The 18,603-nt window shown below is 38.3% G+C and overlaps 1 protein-coding gene across 2 annotated transcripts in view; it reads right to left on the bottom strand.

Moving 5' to 3' along the window:
• The window catches only part of TERF1 (telomeric repeat binding factor 1), a 26,804-nt gene extending 8,201 nt beyond the window's left edge, over window positions 1-18,603 (bottom strand). For both annotated transcript variants that reach the window (XM_040546015.1, XM_040546016.1), the window contains exons 1-9: window positions 18,375-18,603; window positions 15,146-15,241; window positions 13,501-13,631; window positions 12,181-12,267; window positions 10,328-10,477; window positions 7,493-7,599; window positions 5,766-5,831; window positions 5,635-5,678; window positions 4,468-4,532 (exon numbers count right to left, since the gene is read on the bottom strand). In XM_040546015.1, coding sequence (XP_040401949.1) covers window positions 4,468-4,532; window positions 5,635-5,678; window positions 5,766-5,831; window positions 7,493-7,599; window positions 10,328-10,477; window positions 12,181-12,267; window positions 13,501-13,631; window positions 15,146-15,241; window positions 18,375-18,558 — 930 coding nt within the window. In that variant the 5' untranslated portion in view covers window positions 18,559-18,603. The remainder of the gene's footprint in view (window positions 1-4,467; window positions 4,533-5,634; window positions 5,679-5,765; window positions 5,832-7,492; window positions 7,600-10,327; window positions 10,478-12,180; window positions 12,268-13,500; window positions 13,632-15,145; window positions 15,242-18,374) is intronic.

Here is an 18,603-nt window from a genome sequence, read left to right as displayed (position 1 = left end):
GCACCCCGTTTTCAGTGGGATGTATTTTTGATCTTCTACTGTTTGAACCTTCAAATGGGAAAGCCGCAGTCATGTCCCTCAGCCACACGGTACAGACACTCCACAGCCCTAGGTGCACTGAGCTGGGCTCCTGTAGGTGGGCAGGAACTGCTGGAGGAAGCAGCTGCTCCTAACATCCTTTAACAAATTGGAAATAAGAAGGATCTGGCCAAGTTGTGAGTATTCCCAATACCACACACACATACTCCTTATATGATAGGGGACTGATCCTTTGCTTATGTGCTTACAGCAGTAAGTTTGTAACCAAACTTCTAAAGCACTACGGGAGGGAGGATGTGCTAGTAAAATCCCTGGGCTAATTGGAAAAAAAAATGAAGAAAAAAGATGTTTACACGACATAAGAACAATAAGAGGTGTAGATGGCTCAAGCTGAAGGTCTAGTGACTACAACGTGTCATTTGGGGTATGAAGAGAGAAGTATACTAAAATATGTACAAGACCTCCTCATAAATAATATATCACTTCTAGCTATCAAATGGATAAGTGGTACTGCCTATCAGGCAGGAAGACCTAAGATATTCAGGCTGAGCTCTCTGCAATTTGAGCTTTCCCATCTATGAAGAATCAGTAACAGAAATGCACAGCTGTAAATGAATAGCCTCAACTTACAGAGATTTGAGCTTGATAAAGCCAAATCTTAGAACTATTATAGAGGAAATCAGTGAATTATGAGGGAACAAATCACTTCACTCAGCAAATAATGTTACCTAGTGGAAATGTAAATCTCTTGTGACTCCTGTCATCTGAAAAATGCATCCCCGTCCTGTTTGTAAACAAGAGGTGGCTGGGCAGGGCTGCCCAGAGTAAGTCAGTGATTGTCAGTGCCACAAGAGGTCCATGTGTCTAAGGATGCTCTGGTAAGTCCTTGATCCAAGGAGATATTTTTTTTTTTATTTATTTTAAATTGTCTCCTTCCCTAAGGACCAAGAACCCATCTACAAATCCTTAAAAGATTCTGCCCTAAGAACAACCACAATTCGTGCACAGGGGATGACCAGGTGACAGTTCCAGTGCTGTCCTGTATAGCTTTTTCTTTAGCTGCACCCCCACTCCCCTGAATTTGTCCTGATGAAGGTGACAGCAGCCGTGGTGAAGGGGTCACTGCAGGGGAAGGGGATGACATAACATTCAGCCTGATCAAAGTTGTATTCTGGTTCTTCTGCAACAAGTGAAAATTTGGAATCTACACAGAGTTCAAGCTGAGGTACATGAATACCAACAAGCTTCACGTCTCAAAGTTGTTCTAACAATGTAATTAACAGTGCCTTTTCAAGAAGCTACGATCACTGATATAGGCCTCACTGACTAGCCAGTGAAAGAATTGAGTAGCAGTAGTTCAGCTGTCTTTGTAAACAGAAACCTAGCACTTCCCTAAAATTGTCTACCCTTTATCAAAAATGCTTCCTTTACCCAACGCTTCCTGTTCCACAAATCTTTTGCAACATCAGCAGTGAACAGTGTTGTGTTAAACAAACCAAAACTATTATTAAAAGGCCAGAGATCCCATTGGAATCATCTAGATCATCTCATTTCACAGCATGCCAGAAAACTTTCCTAAGTAAAATCTTTATAAAAGTACCACAGTTATGCTTGACCTACTGCACCAGTTAATTCAAACACTTCCAGCACAGAGACAATCACAACTGTTGTTACTTGTTGTAGTGATTAATTACATTTGCTGTTGACAGTCTTTTTTTGGTTTTCTGCTTTTAAAATTGGTTACAGCAGGCTTTCTTTACAGACAAGTTTCTTCACTTTAACACAAATGAGCAGCCTGCTGTACAGGTAAATCAGAGACTGACCCGTTTTTCCTCTTCACAAGGAACTATATTGATTAGTAAGTTGTCTCCCCACACATGCCAACAAACTGCCTGTGCTCTGGGATGGCAGTTGTGTGGACTCCAGCACTGCTCTGTTACAAGCTACCAAGACTGGTTGAGAGACCAGACATAAAGCAGCACTGTGCTTGAGCTAACAATCACAGTGCCTGGCCCAGAGCAGTCTGACCTTTGGCTAGCTCAGAACACTGGCAGAGCAAACTTCAGTTTGCCAGACAGCCTGCGTAAATGCACCATCCCTTATCAAAAGATCTTGTTATGCCTTAGAGTCAGTTTTGTTCTAACAATCTGCTTTCTCTTGTGCATGCTGGGACTCTTTGCTCTGAAATTTTCTTCAAGGTCCAATATGTGGATTTTTTCTATACAAGTTTGACTAAATTCTGAAAACTCAGATTTTTTCGGACATTTAAGAAAATTGTCAGACTGATTTTAGACAACTCAAAGGACTGACCATACACATACAGAGAACAGGTTGAGTACAAACAGCTCCCTGATGTCTCTGTGACGCTTGCATCCCATAAGAGTTTAATTTAGGAACCAGAAAATCACATACATTTCCTTTCAATAGCACTCCAGACTGCTGTACGCAGTTAATTGAAAACATAGCAATGAAAGGCTGTAAACGGGCACTGAACCACTGCAGTGAAATGCCATTTACAAAACAAGAGCAAACAATGCCAACATTGAAAGAGGGACTGGATGGAAAAGGAAGTTCTAGAAGTCAACAGCTCTGACATTCACAGCATTCCTTCATGAATGCGAACTATCTTATATAACCCAGATAATTAAGTAGAGGTGTGGATTTATTGTCTGAAAGGCCAATTATCATGGCTTTCTATGCAATATTTATGAGATCTTGCTAGTATGGCATAAATATCAGACAGAGCAAATGCATAGTTTTCTAAATGTTCAGATTAAGTTTTAATTTCTTTCAAGCTTTTATAATTTTTTCAGAGTTTTCACTACTATCAGATGCCCTTTTCTATAGCTTTCTATACATCCCATAAATTTTCATTTCAAATAAGGTTGAATTTATAATAACAGAATTAAGCATAGAGCATTTCTTTTTCTAGTGAGATCTGTGCACAAGCCCTAGGTCTCAACTCAGTGTTTGTAGCTGTCTCCATCCATACTTCCTGAATAAATAGATAGGTGAATATAAAGCTGTCATTAATTCTGTGTCAATTGTGGTCCAATTAGTTTCAAACTTCATGTTGTAAGCAAGACTGACTGAAGTGCGCAAGCCTGTCAGCAACTGGCTGACAAGATATCTGTCCAAGTATGAAGTAGAAAAAAACATTTACTATGCTTGTGAATGCAACAGGCAAATCCTGTGAGCACTGATTTTTTTTTTTTTTAGGCCACTGACTGTATTTGCAACTGCTAAAAGAGGCTCTCCGTGATGTAAATATTCCTAAGATTTGTGAGAAAGTAAAGAACTGTGTGTTTATATGTCGCCAGGGGCTCAACCTCCAATATATCACCATATCTTAACAACATTAGGACTCTCATTAGGACCTCAATCAATTTGAGGAAAGAATACAAATGAAGATTTAACCAATTCTTCAACTTCACTAAAAATTCTTAAAAAGATAGGAATAATTACAACTCTCCTCGAGGAGTGTCTGGAAAAAAAAACACATAAGCCAGTTCATCCTTCTGCATTACATGACAATTAAGTATCAAAATGAACACCAGAAGAATGAAACAGCCTGCACCAAAATGAACACATTTAGTTAATGGCAGAAACCGTCAACAGAAAGACTCTATATTACTTCTAAAGAGATTCTCTTAAGAGGAATAAATTTATTTAACATTAATTTTGTTCAGAAGTGCTTTATCATTTTCTCATAAATGAAGAAAATGAGGTATATTCAAGATCAGTTTGTAACAGTTAGTCCCTAACATCAGATCAGCTTCAAACTCACTTTTATTAAGGAATACACTTCTGCACTTTCCACCTGTAGGAATTATACCATTGCTGAATATAATGGAGTAGGTTTAATCATGAAGAGAGTTCAAATGACTATTTGAAATGTAGTGTTATAAAAAGCTACTATTTTTTGTTTATAAAAATCAAAACGGTTTCTCGAGTAAATATGTTTTTACCTCAGATAAACAAAGTTTTGAATTATTAAGTTATTAAATCTCTATTCAGCTTCCAAGTTGGAGAAATCTTTGATGTCTCATGGGCAAATGACATACTGAATTCTTTAACCCACAGTTTTACTACTTTTATTTTTTATTTTTAAATAAAAACTTGCACATTTACAACTTCACAAAAACATCTAAAAAGACTCAGGCTAAGCTTTAGCAATAGTAATATTTGAACAAATTCAAATCTCATGAGCATTAGCAACAATACTTGAGATAGTATCAGAAATACTATTTTTTCCTGAGACAGAAATTAGAACTTAAACAGTCCCAAGAGCTATATAGCACAGCTTGAATAACATAAAGAATCTTAAACCCAAGAATTTTGAATGCTGAGTCTAATACAGCTGGAAAAAAAATCTACTGCAGGTCAGATTCATTTTATCTCTACTTAGAATAGAAATCAAATACAAACCTGTCTTCTTCGGCCACAAGTCCGAGTATCTCCAAGTTCTTCCACATTTTGCAAGCTGTTCAGACCTAGAAAACAATTAACATACATCCAGATCGATAAGGAGTCAACATTAAAGCAGTACATTCTAGCCATTCTACAGTTCTATTTTACACGCTAACAATTATGTGAGACTACAATGTACTGTTTTGATATGCTTGGACAGAGTGGGAAAATTTCAGTGTTCATATATAAATACACTTTTATACATGTATACACATAATCTCACCTTAGACCAAGGACTAAGTACCCTATGCAAGAAAGCGACTATTTTGTATGAGACAGAGCTCACAGAAGAGTTATTTTAAGCAATTAAGTAAAAATTGCTACGTACCAATGAAAAACTTTTATTTTACACTTGAAAAAATATTCTTACTATATGCATCTCTCTCAGTTTAGGTAGAGAGAATGGAAATTAACCAGTGATCAGAAATATTATACTTTTTATATAGGTTCTATCTTTTCCATAGAACACGTGTGAGGTTCTAACTGAGGCAAGTAACCATGCTATCCTAAGAGTTCACCCTTCCAAGCACAACAGAAGCAACAAATAACTGTGGGTAGATACGTAGGTATGTCAGACAGCAGCTAGCCACGTGTGGCTATAACATCATCTCTTTGTGGTAATAGGGTGCTAATGATTTTCAGAACCTACTTATAAGTGTGACAAAATCACACTTTTAAGAAAATAGTACCAGGATGATGCATGAACAGCCTAACCCCCTGCATTTTACACAACTTGTTTTTTTCAGTCAGACAGTCTCTTTCCTTCCTTCACCCCAACGTTATCTAGGTTGGATGCCCAAAAGAGCCAAGTCTTATTACTACTCTGGCAACTTTCTTCTGTACAGAATACCATAACTCTAGTAAAACAAACAAACAAAAAACACAGCATAACAGAAAACACTGAGTGATTTTGCAACATTAATTGCCAGGAAACTTTAAAACATTTTGTAAATGCAGCAACACTCCACACATGCAGAAACAAATCAGGAGTTTTCTTCTCACCATAATCATGTTTATAGGAATCCAATCATATCGGAGAGCAGTTATCAAACCACCAACCCATGTGGAAAAACAATGTCTAACATGACTTTATTTTGAAAGTGTAAAAAATAAGCTAACACTCACTCTGAAGAACATTACTTGCTCTGCATTTCCTCTTTGAACGAAGCCTGCAAAAATACAGAACTGAAGTAAAAATACAAAAAAAAAATCATGAAGCATGTATGACCAAAAGCCACCCAAAAAATCATTTTTACCTTATAATGGATTTTGTTGCATCTTCAGGTAACTGATTTGTAGTACTCGGTTGCTCTTCTGTAAATCTTAAAATAAATAAAAATTATTTCCTAGACAGCAACTTGCCATTGATGTGAATCAACAGTATTTACATTAAATAAAATCCCAAGATTTCTCTACAGAAACAGAGGCATACAAACACTAACTGCATCAATCCACTTACTCATAATGCTACCATTAACCAGTACTGAAAGCCTTGAAAAATGTGGAACTTGTTCATGTGAAGTAATTGCTTCCACAAATTTACAAAATTATGGAACTACAGAATTCCTTAAACTTTTCCACAACATTACACACATTTATTTGAAGACATGATGCATTTATTTTACTTACCTTACTTTTTATTTATTTATTTGCACACTCTACGTCAGTCAGTTTTCTTAACTAAATCACGCTAAGTATTGTAGGTATAAAACTGCAGAAAAACAAACTCTATCCTGACCAAAGACCACAAAAACAAGTGGAAAAGCAAATGGCGATAAACCTAGAATATTAGCATTATTTAAAATACAGTCAAAGGGGTAAAAAGGGAACCATGTTTCAAGTTCCCCCAGCATTTCTTTTAAAAGTATGTATTTATTTTGAGGTTTCACATTGCCAGAGTCATACCCTATGTTCTGTCTATGAAGCTACATATTTATTTATCATAATAGCAGTATCACTAAGCAAGTAGATCCTGCGTTTAGCTGTAAAGAAAAAAGTAACACACTGATTCCCTTTCCTTATTCTCTCTCTTCTTCAGATGACTTATAGCCTGAAATTAAAGTCTAAAACGAGCCCAATCAAGTGTAAAGGAAAACTTCTAAGAAGCATTTCAATGTTTTTATTGTTATACAAGACTGACAGCTGTTTAAACTGAAAATCATGCATCTTCAGCAAGTATTTAAACTTAATGCCAAGCTATTTGATGTAAATGCCAAGAATAACAACTACAGAAAGGCTAATACTTAAAAATAGAGAATAAATTAGTAGTTCACTTTCTGTTAGAGAGTGATTTGGAATACAATGTCCTTCCTTCTACCTACTCTTAATTCTACAGGTTTCAAGTTACTATCCAAACATGTTCCTGCCATGGTTTTGGCTGGGACAGAGTTAATTTTCTTTGCAGAGGCTCAGACAATGTTGTGCTTTGTATTTTTGATGAAAACAGTGGTGCTGACACACAGATGTTTTTAGTTGTTGCAGAGCAGCATTTAGAGACAAGGACTTTTTCTTGTTTCTTACGCTGTCCTGCCAGCTGGAGGTACACAAGATGCTGGGAGGGGACACAGCCAGGACAGTTGACCCAGACTGACCAAAGGGATGTCCCACACCATGTGGCATTGTGCTCAGCAACAAAAACTGGGGTAAAGAAGGGGGGAGGGGGAGCGTTGGGAGTGATGGCGTTTGTCTTCCCACAAAGCCGTTGTGTGTGTTGAGCCCAGCTCTCCCGGAAGTGGCTGAACACCTACCTGCCTGCCAATGGGAAGCAGCGAATGGATTCCTTGGTTTGCTTTGCTTGTGTGTGCAGCTTTATCTTTGCTTAGTGAACTGTCTTTATCTCAATCCACGAGTTCTTGCACTTTTACCTTTCCGATTCTCGGCCCCATCCCACCCAGGGAGAGTAAGCGAGCAGCTGAGTGGCAATGAGCTGCCTGACAGGGTTATATCTCAACAGTCCCTCAGCAATAAAATGTTAAATGCATACCTTTGTGTTGTTTCCAAATTATTTTCTTCCTCTTCATTGGCATTCACAGTTATGTTCTGCAGCACTACTGCTTCTAGTCCTTTAGACTCTACCTGCTCCATGGCTGCCTGTGAGAAATGAAATTGATGCTTCAAAATTATAGCATCCAGTACATTAATCTTAGTATAAGCTGCTATTTATGTAAGTGTACTCTGCATCAGCTCTACTAATGGTACTTATTCCACAGACCCTTCAAAGGGTATTATCATTAAAATAATTTGTTTCAGAACAATTGTAATGAGGTAGGTTGAAATCCATCAAAATCTTTACCAGCCAGTAATTCAGAGAAATTTCAGTCAAAGCCACAAGTAATATTTATATGAACTGAACATACAGATGATGTGTGAAATACATTGCAGAGATCAAGACTGCAAATACTACTGAAGTACTCTAAAGTCTTTTTTAAGACTAGAGTACAAATTGAAAACGGACAGTCCTCACAAGTTCATCTAGCTACACTGACTTTAGAGCGCGGCAAGATCAAGAATACTTACAACACTTTCAAAGGTATGTCCAATCAAACTTTAAGGTTGCAAAACAACTTTTCCTGTATTCACAAAAAATAGTTTAACATCCTATCCTGCCTAAATTATTGTAGCCACAAACCAAGATGATTCCTCCTCCCTTCCCAAGGAGAGAAGGATAGTTCATTACTCTATAAAATTTCTAGAGTATTATGAGATTAGTACTTTTCCCCAAAGTTCCTATCTACTTGATATAATAACACCTTAAAAAAAAAAACAACTTAGCCTGTATGATGTCATTCATGCCATTCTGCCACTAACGTTCTTCTCTACTATCTTAAGGCCTACTTACCACTCAAGTAGTATAAAAACTAGCTGTGCACCATCATTACTAAGCAGAGCCAACCACTTTCCATCTAACACTGTCTATACAACCCAAAAGAAGATCTGTTTAGCAATCTCAAAGATGACTAAAAATCATAGCAATTCAGAGTTGACAAGTTCACTGCAGGCCCAACATTAATTCTTTTTCTGCTTAGCCAGTTGCTCCCATTTTTCATCCATTTCTTCTTTCAGGGCTTGCTTTTGCCTCCTGTTAGTTTTTTGCCATCTGTCCAATTTTCAGTCTTCTTGAAATCTTAACTTGTTCTTCACAGTAACTTGCACAATCTCTCAACATTTGTAAGAACCAGATAACATAAAAGCAGTCTCTCTCTATTTCATTAATTCAAACATGAAAATACTGAAAGTTTTTTTCTGGTTACAGAATACTTCCACTCCCAGAAGAATATATTTCACTGTCAGAAATTCCATAACTACCCAACTTACCACATCTTTCAGCTGTTAATTTTCAAAATTCTGTCTTTACAGTCGTTGATGGTACCAAAACATGAGTGGAAGTGGGAATGTTTCCATATAAATAATTAGTAGAAAGGATTTAATAAAAAAAGAATTGCCTAATAATGCATTTTAAAATGTAACAGCAACTTTCAAATTGTACTTCTCCCTAAAACTAATTGTTTTGAAAGAATACTAAGTTATTATACAGAAAAATTTAAAAGTATTCCCTGAGTGAGTCTATTTGGCTGGTCTTTGTTTGGCATTGAAGTATCTGCAGATTGTTCTTAGGTTAGTTTACCTCGAAGTTTCTTGAAGTGCAAGAATTTCATTGACAGTAGGAGCTGCAACCTTGTAGATTCCAAACTTGATAGTAAGCTAGAAAAGGCAGCCTAGAGAACAGTCTAGCAATGCAGACCTTTTTATATTTCCACATACAGCACAAGCGGAAAGAGAGACAAACAGTTAAAGCTAAGGTGGTTTTCTGCAGAGAACACAGCGTACACTGCTGGGACACAGTTATTTGCATTGTACAGTAAAGAGTGAAGTCTTTACACCATGCTATCCTCTATATCCAGGAGTAATTCAGGCTAAAATCAAAAGATTTCAGAAGTAATAATATTGCAACTTTGGTGCAGACAGTAGGAAGGATGTGCATACAGGCAGTAGGGATGCAACACAGGGCCCAGGAAAGCTAGTATGGAGTTTTGGGCCTTCTCTTGACATCTCCAAACCTCTCTCTCTTCTTAGACTCAAATAAATTGCTTTGAAAAATAAACTTGAGAACCGGCAGCTGAGTAAGACCATTAAAAAGTATTCCTCATATTATACTCTGAATCCGTTTGAGAGGTTCTCTAGTCTCTCTGGTAATAAAATGAAAACCCCAGAGGAACTTCAAGTTTGTTTATTTAGAATTTACCTCTTATTACCTTTAGATGTCTGTGTTTTTGTAATTGAGTGACTCAATATTCTTTTATAGTGAGTAAACATATGGGAAATTCTTCACAATCCTCCTGAAGATGAACTGCAGGAGGAATGTTGTTCTTGCCAATTTTAAACCACTTTTGAGCAAGATGGTTTGTAAGGAGCTTTTTTTATTTACAGGAAAAAGAAGTAAGAGTTTTCAATCTCTAACTCCTCCGACATTCCTAAAGCTTTTAAACAAATTAACAGGTCTTGATCTTTCACTTTTAATATGAGAAATGTTATAGACTTAAACAAGGCAAAATAAACATGAAATATAGTTACGTTATCTTTCAAGGAGTTCTAAGATCAGAACTGGTCCTCTTCCTCTGGAATCTTATTCCTAACTTTCTCCTAATCATATATTCAACCTTTTTTTTTTTTTTTTCCAATTAATAAGATCAGCCACAGAAAGACAAAGCTTCCCTTTCATCTAAGGCAGTGTAACCTAGTGTACACTGCCTAGTGTAAACAGTTTCCTTGAAAGTATGTATCTCTTTTGAAATAGGTTTTCGAAAAAAGTTTGACATACCTGTAGTAAGAAGTTTTTTTCATTTTCTTTCATGAAACGTTCGATGTAAGACTTGACTTTACTTATCAAAAGATCATAATTGAAGCTTTGGAGAAGGGGAATATATGGATCCTTGCTTTTGATTACGGTTGCCAGCTTCACCCTTAAAGGCTAAAAAAAGCACACCTTCATATGTCATATATATATGTACCTTGCAGTAATCTTAGCACCTATGATAAATAGGACACATACAAAGCTAAAAAAGATTGTTATGTAGTCTTCTGAATAAATTCACGCTACACTCTGAAAGGGTTCTACTGTGAGCTAGGCGCAACGCCAGGAGTTCGCTTTGTTTACATGCTCAAAAAATAGTAGGTGTAACTTCCCAGAGATGCACACTTTCTTTCCATTTATGAATAACGTTGAAAGCAGTGTGGTCAATGGAGCAAAACGTACACCCAGAAAGGGCCACACATTACTAGGTTTCTTTTCTCATTTACTGCCTCTGCAGACTGACACTGAAAGGGGTCTACAGTGTTCAGGAAAAGGACTAGTAAGTACAGTAGCATTAAAGGCACAGAAATACTCATAATTATCACAACATTATGTTTGTCTACCAACCACTCTGAATCACGCAGAGAGTAATACAGCCAGTATCTAACTTGTGTACAGGCTGCACTCTTGTTTACCAACTTGAATACTACTATTACCTCAGCCTACATTTTCTGAACAGCTGAATCTTCTGAAAAAATTATCTGAATAATGTTATATACATGCTACTATTTATGTAGAACACATGTTCTAATATACCAGAGGAACAAACAGGCACATTTTTGTCTGTCTTCTTTTCGCCTGCAGTCCTTGCCTTCCTTTGTTCTTTTCTTCATCCTGTTTTCCTCAATGGTGTAGCACACTACAAGGCATCACATTTTGCCTCCACAAAATGCAAAAGTTCCTCTAGTTTATCATACACAGCTATCATGGGGGTGGGGAAAATCAGGGGATAGTCAGTACTTCTATCTTTTAGCTGACAAATGAAGTACAAGTAAAGAAGGACCTACGCAAGCACTGCAAAAGAGAGGTCAAAAGAGAGGTCATTCAAAAAGAGAGGTCAAAAGCCTATATACAAAAGAGAGGTCAAAAGCCTATAAACAATCTGCTTCTTTTTTCTCCCTATTTTTCAGCCTCCAATAAGCAGTCCCCATTATTGCAATGGTCTATAGGTTGCTAAAGTCATTACTATAAGCGGACTTACGGTTTTCAGCAAATTCAAGCATGTGCATTAGCTATTATTTTGAACAGACACGCACTTAGACTTGCATCTTCATGAAGCAACGACCATAAAACCAGGAAGGGCCCGAGCCAGATGTTATCTGGTCCAGAGAACAACATCCACTCTATGTTATGGATGTTAATCACCCTTCCTTCCTTCTGATGTTTCAACCTGTAGAACACTAACCAATGGAGAAGACAAATAGAGCACACTGCAAAGACTCAGAAAAAGTCAACGGCCCAATTAGAGCAGTGGACCCACCATTTCTTTACCAGTGTGTTTATACTGTGAAAACTGCAGCATCACCTTCCCAGAACCCCTCATCTCTCATTCAAAGTGGGAAAGGAGATTAAGTTTAGACCGCTGCTGCCCACAGTGAAGAACGAATGCCGCTAAAAGCAATCATTTTACTCCCCCAAATCATGCATTATTTCTATCATTTCCCTTTCTCCAAATATCCTTTTGCACTGAGAGCTACCACAAGTGAAAGTGATTTCACCTAGAGTAATTAGGATACAGCTATGGAGGGAGCGTTTGGCACCTTTGGGAAACTGTTCCCTTCTCCTCTAAAACAAGAAAAAAAAAATGAGCACATTACTACCTTATCTGATTCTGAGTCTGCAAACAGCCTTTCAAGAACTTCAGCAGCCTCCTTAAAATATCCTTTTTCCATATGGACCGCTACAACCTGCAATCAATATAGTTACACTTAAAAGACATGCTGAAATACATTTCACCTGAAAAACAAAAACCCACCACCACCAAAAAAAACCAAAAAAACAACAATGGAAGTCACACTTCTGTAATTTTGTGAGACTTTCAAAATCTTGAGGTCTATACATTTAGAAGTAGGACCAACAATTATTGAGTTATTACAATTAGTTCGGAAATAACATTAAACATCTTGCATGAAGACCAGGGATTTAAAGGCAAATCTGATGCACTGATGCAAATTTTCCCTTACTTACCTTTTTCCTCTCCCTTACCATTGCTTCCATCTTCCCCTGAAGGACATTTTCAGTCCCAACAGTTGTGAAATTTCCCTCATGTGCAACTAAATAGAGTGCTCTCCTTTGCAACAGTAATAAAAACGTCAAGTGATCACATTAAACACAGTTAAAAAGAGGACACATCCAATTCCATATTGCACTGAAGCACATTTGTGATAATGCATGTAATATTTCAGACAATGATTCAAAAAACCAAACCCAAAACAACTGGTAATTATTTCTTGTTAAGCACAGACATTCTGTAGCTATCTCCAAATAAAAAAACACTTAGAAGACTGAATACAAACTGTTCTGTCTTAACTCCAGTTCAACAGCACCTCTACACTTCCTTGTACCACACGTTAGGAAAGAACAGCAAAATGGAGTTATTAAAGTGTTTCTAATCATATAACAGTTTCATCATGGGAAAGTTTTAAGGAAAGTTAAAACGGGAGAGTTTTAAGGAAATTCAGAGCAGGTCAAGATTTTAAGAGTAAAAGTATTTGAAAAAAAAACACGTTTTTCAAAAAAAAACAAAAACAACCACCACCATCATTACCAGGAACAGGTTAGTTTTTATGTTTCTCACTGAAATCAAGTTTTCTAATACAGAGAATTAGCTGTAAGCCAAAAACACTCATCTGAAATTAAAGCTATTCAAGCTATATTTTAAAGCTCAAGATATAAATGTTTTGAAATTGGTATCTCAATTGATATATATTTTTTAAATTGTCCCAGTTTGAAATTCTTTCAAAACCTGCCAAACAGGAACCAATCTAGATAGGGAAAGGTCCCACGTACAGCTTTGTTTATACTGTAATTAAAAACAGAACAAACTCGGAAAATTCAGTTCAGATTGTTCATAGCCCAAGCTCTGTTTCAGCAGAATGAATAGCTAGCATCCTGAAGTGTTCTGAATAAATAACACAGACCTGAATTTGAATCAAGCGACGAATATCTTCATGAAGCTTATCAAGTTTACTTTCTTCCCTCTCAAGTGAAGTCCAAAAAGACAGAGCAGATTCCAAAGGTGAAATTCTTGGATCCTTTTCAAAATTGCATTCTTAGGGAAAAAAAAATAGAAATTGGTATTTAAAACAAAACTTAAAGGAGGAAGCTAAGTATATTTCATTATGTATACACAATGACGTCCTATGTACTATAAATCATTACAAATCCTTTCTCCTCAAATAATTTTTAGTCTCCCTTTTCAGGTGTGTTTAAGAGACTTGAAGGAATCTTCTCCTTTTTAGAGCCTCTTTTTTCCTGATGTTTCTAATAACAATACTGTTGCATTTTTAAGAGAGATTATGCATCTTCTACTTATTGTTCAACTAAAATGCTACTTGCAATAGTGCTACGTTTAGCATTATGTATTGGGAATGGTATTAATAATGCTTTTACAATAAGCTTGGCATCAGTTATCAAAACATTTAGTATTGCTGCTTTGGATTTTGTAACACAACACAATCCTGATCTCTCTATATTACCATGTCTTAACTTTGTTATATTTGAACAGGTTAAAGTGAGGGTAATTCAAACAGCGTAACACAGGACTGTTCACTGAAAAAGCAGAAGCAGCCATGTCATTGTGCTAATATCAAGGTTTGGGAAAATTCCCAGCAAGCAGGTTCAGTGACCACTTCCGGCCAAAACACAGCCTAGCCAAATAACCACCCCCCTCAACACTCTACAGTTTCCCTATCTGATCAATACATGGCTTGGGTTGGAAGGGACGTTAAAGATCATACAGTTCCAACCACCCTGCCATGGTCAGGGACACTTCCCACCAGACCAGGTTGCTCCAAGCCAAACAGGCCTTAAACACTTCCAAGGATGCGGCATTAAATTAAAGCAGAGTAACTGCTTTTAATTTTATAAAAATAAGCCTTTGTGGCACTGCTAGGCTAGAATACAGTTTTGTCCTTCAATGCTTATGCTGGCAAGACTGCTTTTAAAGTTCTTAAATCTCATCAAGTTTTATCAAGCAGCACAGAAGTAAAGTCTTACAAAAAGTCGTGCATGGGCACAGAAGCAGCTCAGCCAAATCAGTGAGTTGTGACTAACTTACAGCCAAACAGAAGACACAACAATGAATAAAAATCCCAAAGACCTGCTGCCAGCTGAAAGTCTTATGACCTTCTGTAAAAAGAAAGGCCATCAACCTTTCCATCCATATTCTTGCTCCTACTGTCTGTCCCACTTTAATTTCTAGATTTACATTTGTAGAAAGAAATGCCCCCTCTGCACTTTACACTTGTAGATAGTGCTCACTAAGGGCCAGTCAATCTTCTCAAGTATATTTCTTTTGTCAATGCTGCTGTGACAGGAAGACCCACAATTTGAGCAGCATATAAGCATTCAAACTCTGTGCAATAAGATCATCACAGGGTAATGCTGGTCCTGCATATAGCTCAGGTGCATGTGGAACACTAGCAGTCCAAACGTAGAGATTTCAGCCATTTTATATACACATTAGAAGCAATGCGAAAGCATATTTAATACACATCTATGCAAGTTCATTCAGATCTACTTAAACAGCAAGTGGCAAAAAAAAAAAAAAATCAGAGTATTTACCAAGTCTTTTTCCATCTGCAATTCTTATCAAAAGCTGACAGAGGTACACCATTTTTTTCTGATGTGTAGCTATTTTGGAGAAGCCATTAATAACAGCTGGAAAAGAAGAGGAAAAGTTAAGTCAGTCTTGCTCCAGCAGTGCCACAGTGTGGCTAGAAATATACTAGACACTGCATTATCAGACTAAAAATGCTTCATAAGATCCCTAATGAATTAGAAATTTAGCAGATTATCAGTTAATGTTCTTCCCTGTTCTAAGAACGCAAGTCATATTTAAGCACTTGACCACTAAAAGGTATTCCTCTTGCAGTTCACAACAGTAGGTTAGAAGTGGCAACATGCATCACAGGCTTATGTTTTGTTTTGTTTTTTTTTTAAACTTAAAAGAACACCACAGTATTTTACATAAACAAATAAAAGTTTGTTTTGCTCACCGGCTTACCAGGAAAGACCGACAACTATCTGCTCCAGAGAACATTTCCGTGGAGTGCCCACCCAGCAGAGCCCCAAGCAGACTGCTAATGCTTACAATGTTGCTGTGGCAACTGGGAGACCAAAGGCAGTAAAAGCTACCAGAGCTTAGGCAGAAACCTAAACCCACAAGGGAAATCTTCCTCACGGGGTTGGAAGGTCACAAGGATTACTGTATATTTTAGACAGGGAGCCGTGGCGAGATTATTTCCATCACGCTGATTACTGTGAACTTCACATTTTAACGTGCTGTATGAATTCGTCTTCACAGCATTACATGGAAGCATTCAAAATGAAAAGCAAAGAACCTGTCAAGCTGCTCACCTAAGACAGCTGCACACTGAGCACCCTGCTTCAGGACATTTCAGAGGCAGCCTAGAGAAAGCCAGAATTGTGCAGCAGGGGGCCCCCCACACCACCCCCCAGTTTTGCACTGACACAACCAGGACACATCACGCATTGGTTTCCTCGCACATACTTGGCTTCCTTGCTTTGTAGTGTATGAGCATCCCCTAGGGAACAATGGATAAGTATCCAATTACAAACTAATTAAAAAAACCCTGAAAGATTACCTAATCTAATATCAAGCAGGATATTGTCATTTGGGCTTCGAAGAACACATTTTCAGTTCTGTTTCTGTGAGGACAGGTGGTGCAAGAGCTCTAGCTAAAATAGGAAGTGAAAAAAAAAAAGAACGTTGCTTATAATAGTAGCGAAGTGCCACTAATTACAGTCACAAATTTATGCATCTCCCATAGCAGACAACGCAGTTCAGCTTCAGAAAGCTTGGATAATGAGTTCGTTGCTAGAGATAGTTACTATCCCCATGCCCTGAAGATGGAGCCAGAGCTTGGAAGTTTCTGAAGCAGGACGAAGGCTGCAGCTGAGCAATGCAACAGAAAAAGGAGGTCAATTCGGCAAGTGGCTTCAGATCATTTAGCTTTCTCCGCTCCTCCATGTGCTTTTAGGGTGCACATCCACTAGAGTGTTAATTCAGGGCAGGGCTGCGTTTTTCAATAAAACGTCCTGTGCTTTGGTTTGTATCACAAAGCAGTCTTGATTACACGCACTAAATTTCTTTAGAGCTATTCCACAGGAGAAGAAACCTTGATGTGTTTACGGAGTGGACAACAGGTCCTTAGCACCAACTATTCACAAGTAATGCAGACAAACAGAAATCGAAACAGACTTAGTAAACTCTCCTAGAATCTGTTTCTTTGTTAATTCATTTGTTAGAAGTGCCCCTGAATATAAATTGAATATAAATTGCTCCCCTCACAATGGCCTCTCAAATATACTTCATTTCATTAGCTTTTCATTAGAAATTCTAGAAATCCTGTTCCTTGCCATGTAGATACCTAAACAAGCTAAGTAATAAGACACGTCAAAGCAGGATAAGGTAGGCAAGGCACATAACCTTGCCGTGCTGTCTTTGAACCACAGATGACCTAGACGGGTAAGCTATTTTTACTTGGTAGTGTACTGAGCTGTACATAAAAAAATATTTATCTCCTAACAAAATAGATCCTTTTATTGCTTTAGCCATCCTACATTTTTGCACTTGCTTCAGTTTGAACCAACCTCCCTGCTGACAGCCAACCAGTATTTCAGTAGGATCTCTTTCCGTTGTATGCAAGATTAATACTTCTATATTCCCAACAACAAAAAGCCTTTTCTAATGCAGTCTTACAGGTGCACTTAGCTTTTTCCATCGATTATTTTACTCTTGACTTAATAACCTTACAGCACCAGCATGCTCAACTCTGTTAATGAACTCCCACATTCCAGATTTTCTATTACTTCCCAGTTCTACGTAACTTTGCATTCTGCACAAATATTAATTGCAAAAATTGTTTCTACTAATACAGTCTCCTAAAGTCTTCCCATTCTCCCTGAGAGATATTCCAGTCTGCAATATTCCTTGTCTCTGCTTCCCATCTGTCTTCATGAAATTTCATAACAGTTCTCCTACTGAGCCGCAGTCCCAAGGCTGAGAAGCACCATTAATAATGAAATCTAGCAGCCCCCCATTTGATGTATTTCCTTATCTTCAGATTTCTTACCCCTTGCTATTTTTCATATTAATCTCTTTACTATTCATTCTGCATACCATGGTATTCAGTTCTTTGCAAATTTTTAAATAAGTCATACTTATTGACTATTTTTGTGACCGTTTACTTTGGTCAAGAAAAAAAATAAAAATCCCCCGAAGATCTAACCTAGTATCTTCATATTTTTTTTTTCCCCCAACAGATAAAATCACTGTAAATCCATCGAATCTGAGATCAAGACAATTTGTTCTAACTGTTAACAATCCTCACTCTTAAATGTTCCTCATTTCAAATGTCTTTCCATTCAGAATCTAGCCATTAGGCTTTGTTCCACCTGCGTCTGACAGACTGTACGTACTTCAAAACCTTCTAGCATTCTACCAGAAGCCAGGACATAAACTCAGGAACCCGGTGTATTTAAGTTACACTAACTGCTGCATCTCCAAACTAAACCCTCTTCAACCTCTCAGTAGCCCTGAGCCACCAGCACCTGAGGCCTCAGGTTCTGTAACTGAGGATGGCACACAAACCACGCTACACCCGCACGCTTCACAGCACCAAGGTGATGGAGTCAGGCCGAGCAGAGCCCTCCCTCAGTACCCAGCAGCTCGGAGGCTCCCCAAGTCTCCTCAGAGCCGCCACCCTCCCCCACTGAGGGGACCGACAGCCCCGTCCTGACGGGGAAGGGACGGAAGGAGCCCCCTCACCTTGCGCCACGGCCCTCCACCGCCTGAACTCGGCGGCGCGGCCCTCCGCGAAGTGCCGGCACAGGCAGCAGCAGCTCAGTTCCAGCACCCAGCCCGCCGCCACCGACTCCGCCGCCGCCACCAGCGCCGCGATGTCCCCCGAGGCGCGGCCGCTCCCGGCCTCCGCGGCGCCTTCCGCCGCCATCTTGGAGCTCGCCCGCCAACGCGCCCCTCGCCCCGCCCCTCCGCG

The sequence above is a fragment of the Cygnus olor genome, chromosome 2, assembly GCF_009769625.2.
Source record: "Cygnus olor isolate bCygOlo1 chromosome 2, bCygOlo1.pri.v2, whole genome shotgun sequence".
NCBI classification, from domain to species: domain Eukaryota; kingdom Metazoa; phylum Chordata; class Aves; order Anseriformes; family Anatidae; genus Cygnus; species Cygnus olor.
Note: the sequence above shows the minus strand (reverse complement) of the source record. Positions and strands in the feature narration are given on the sequence as shown.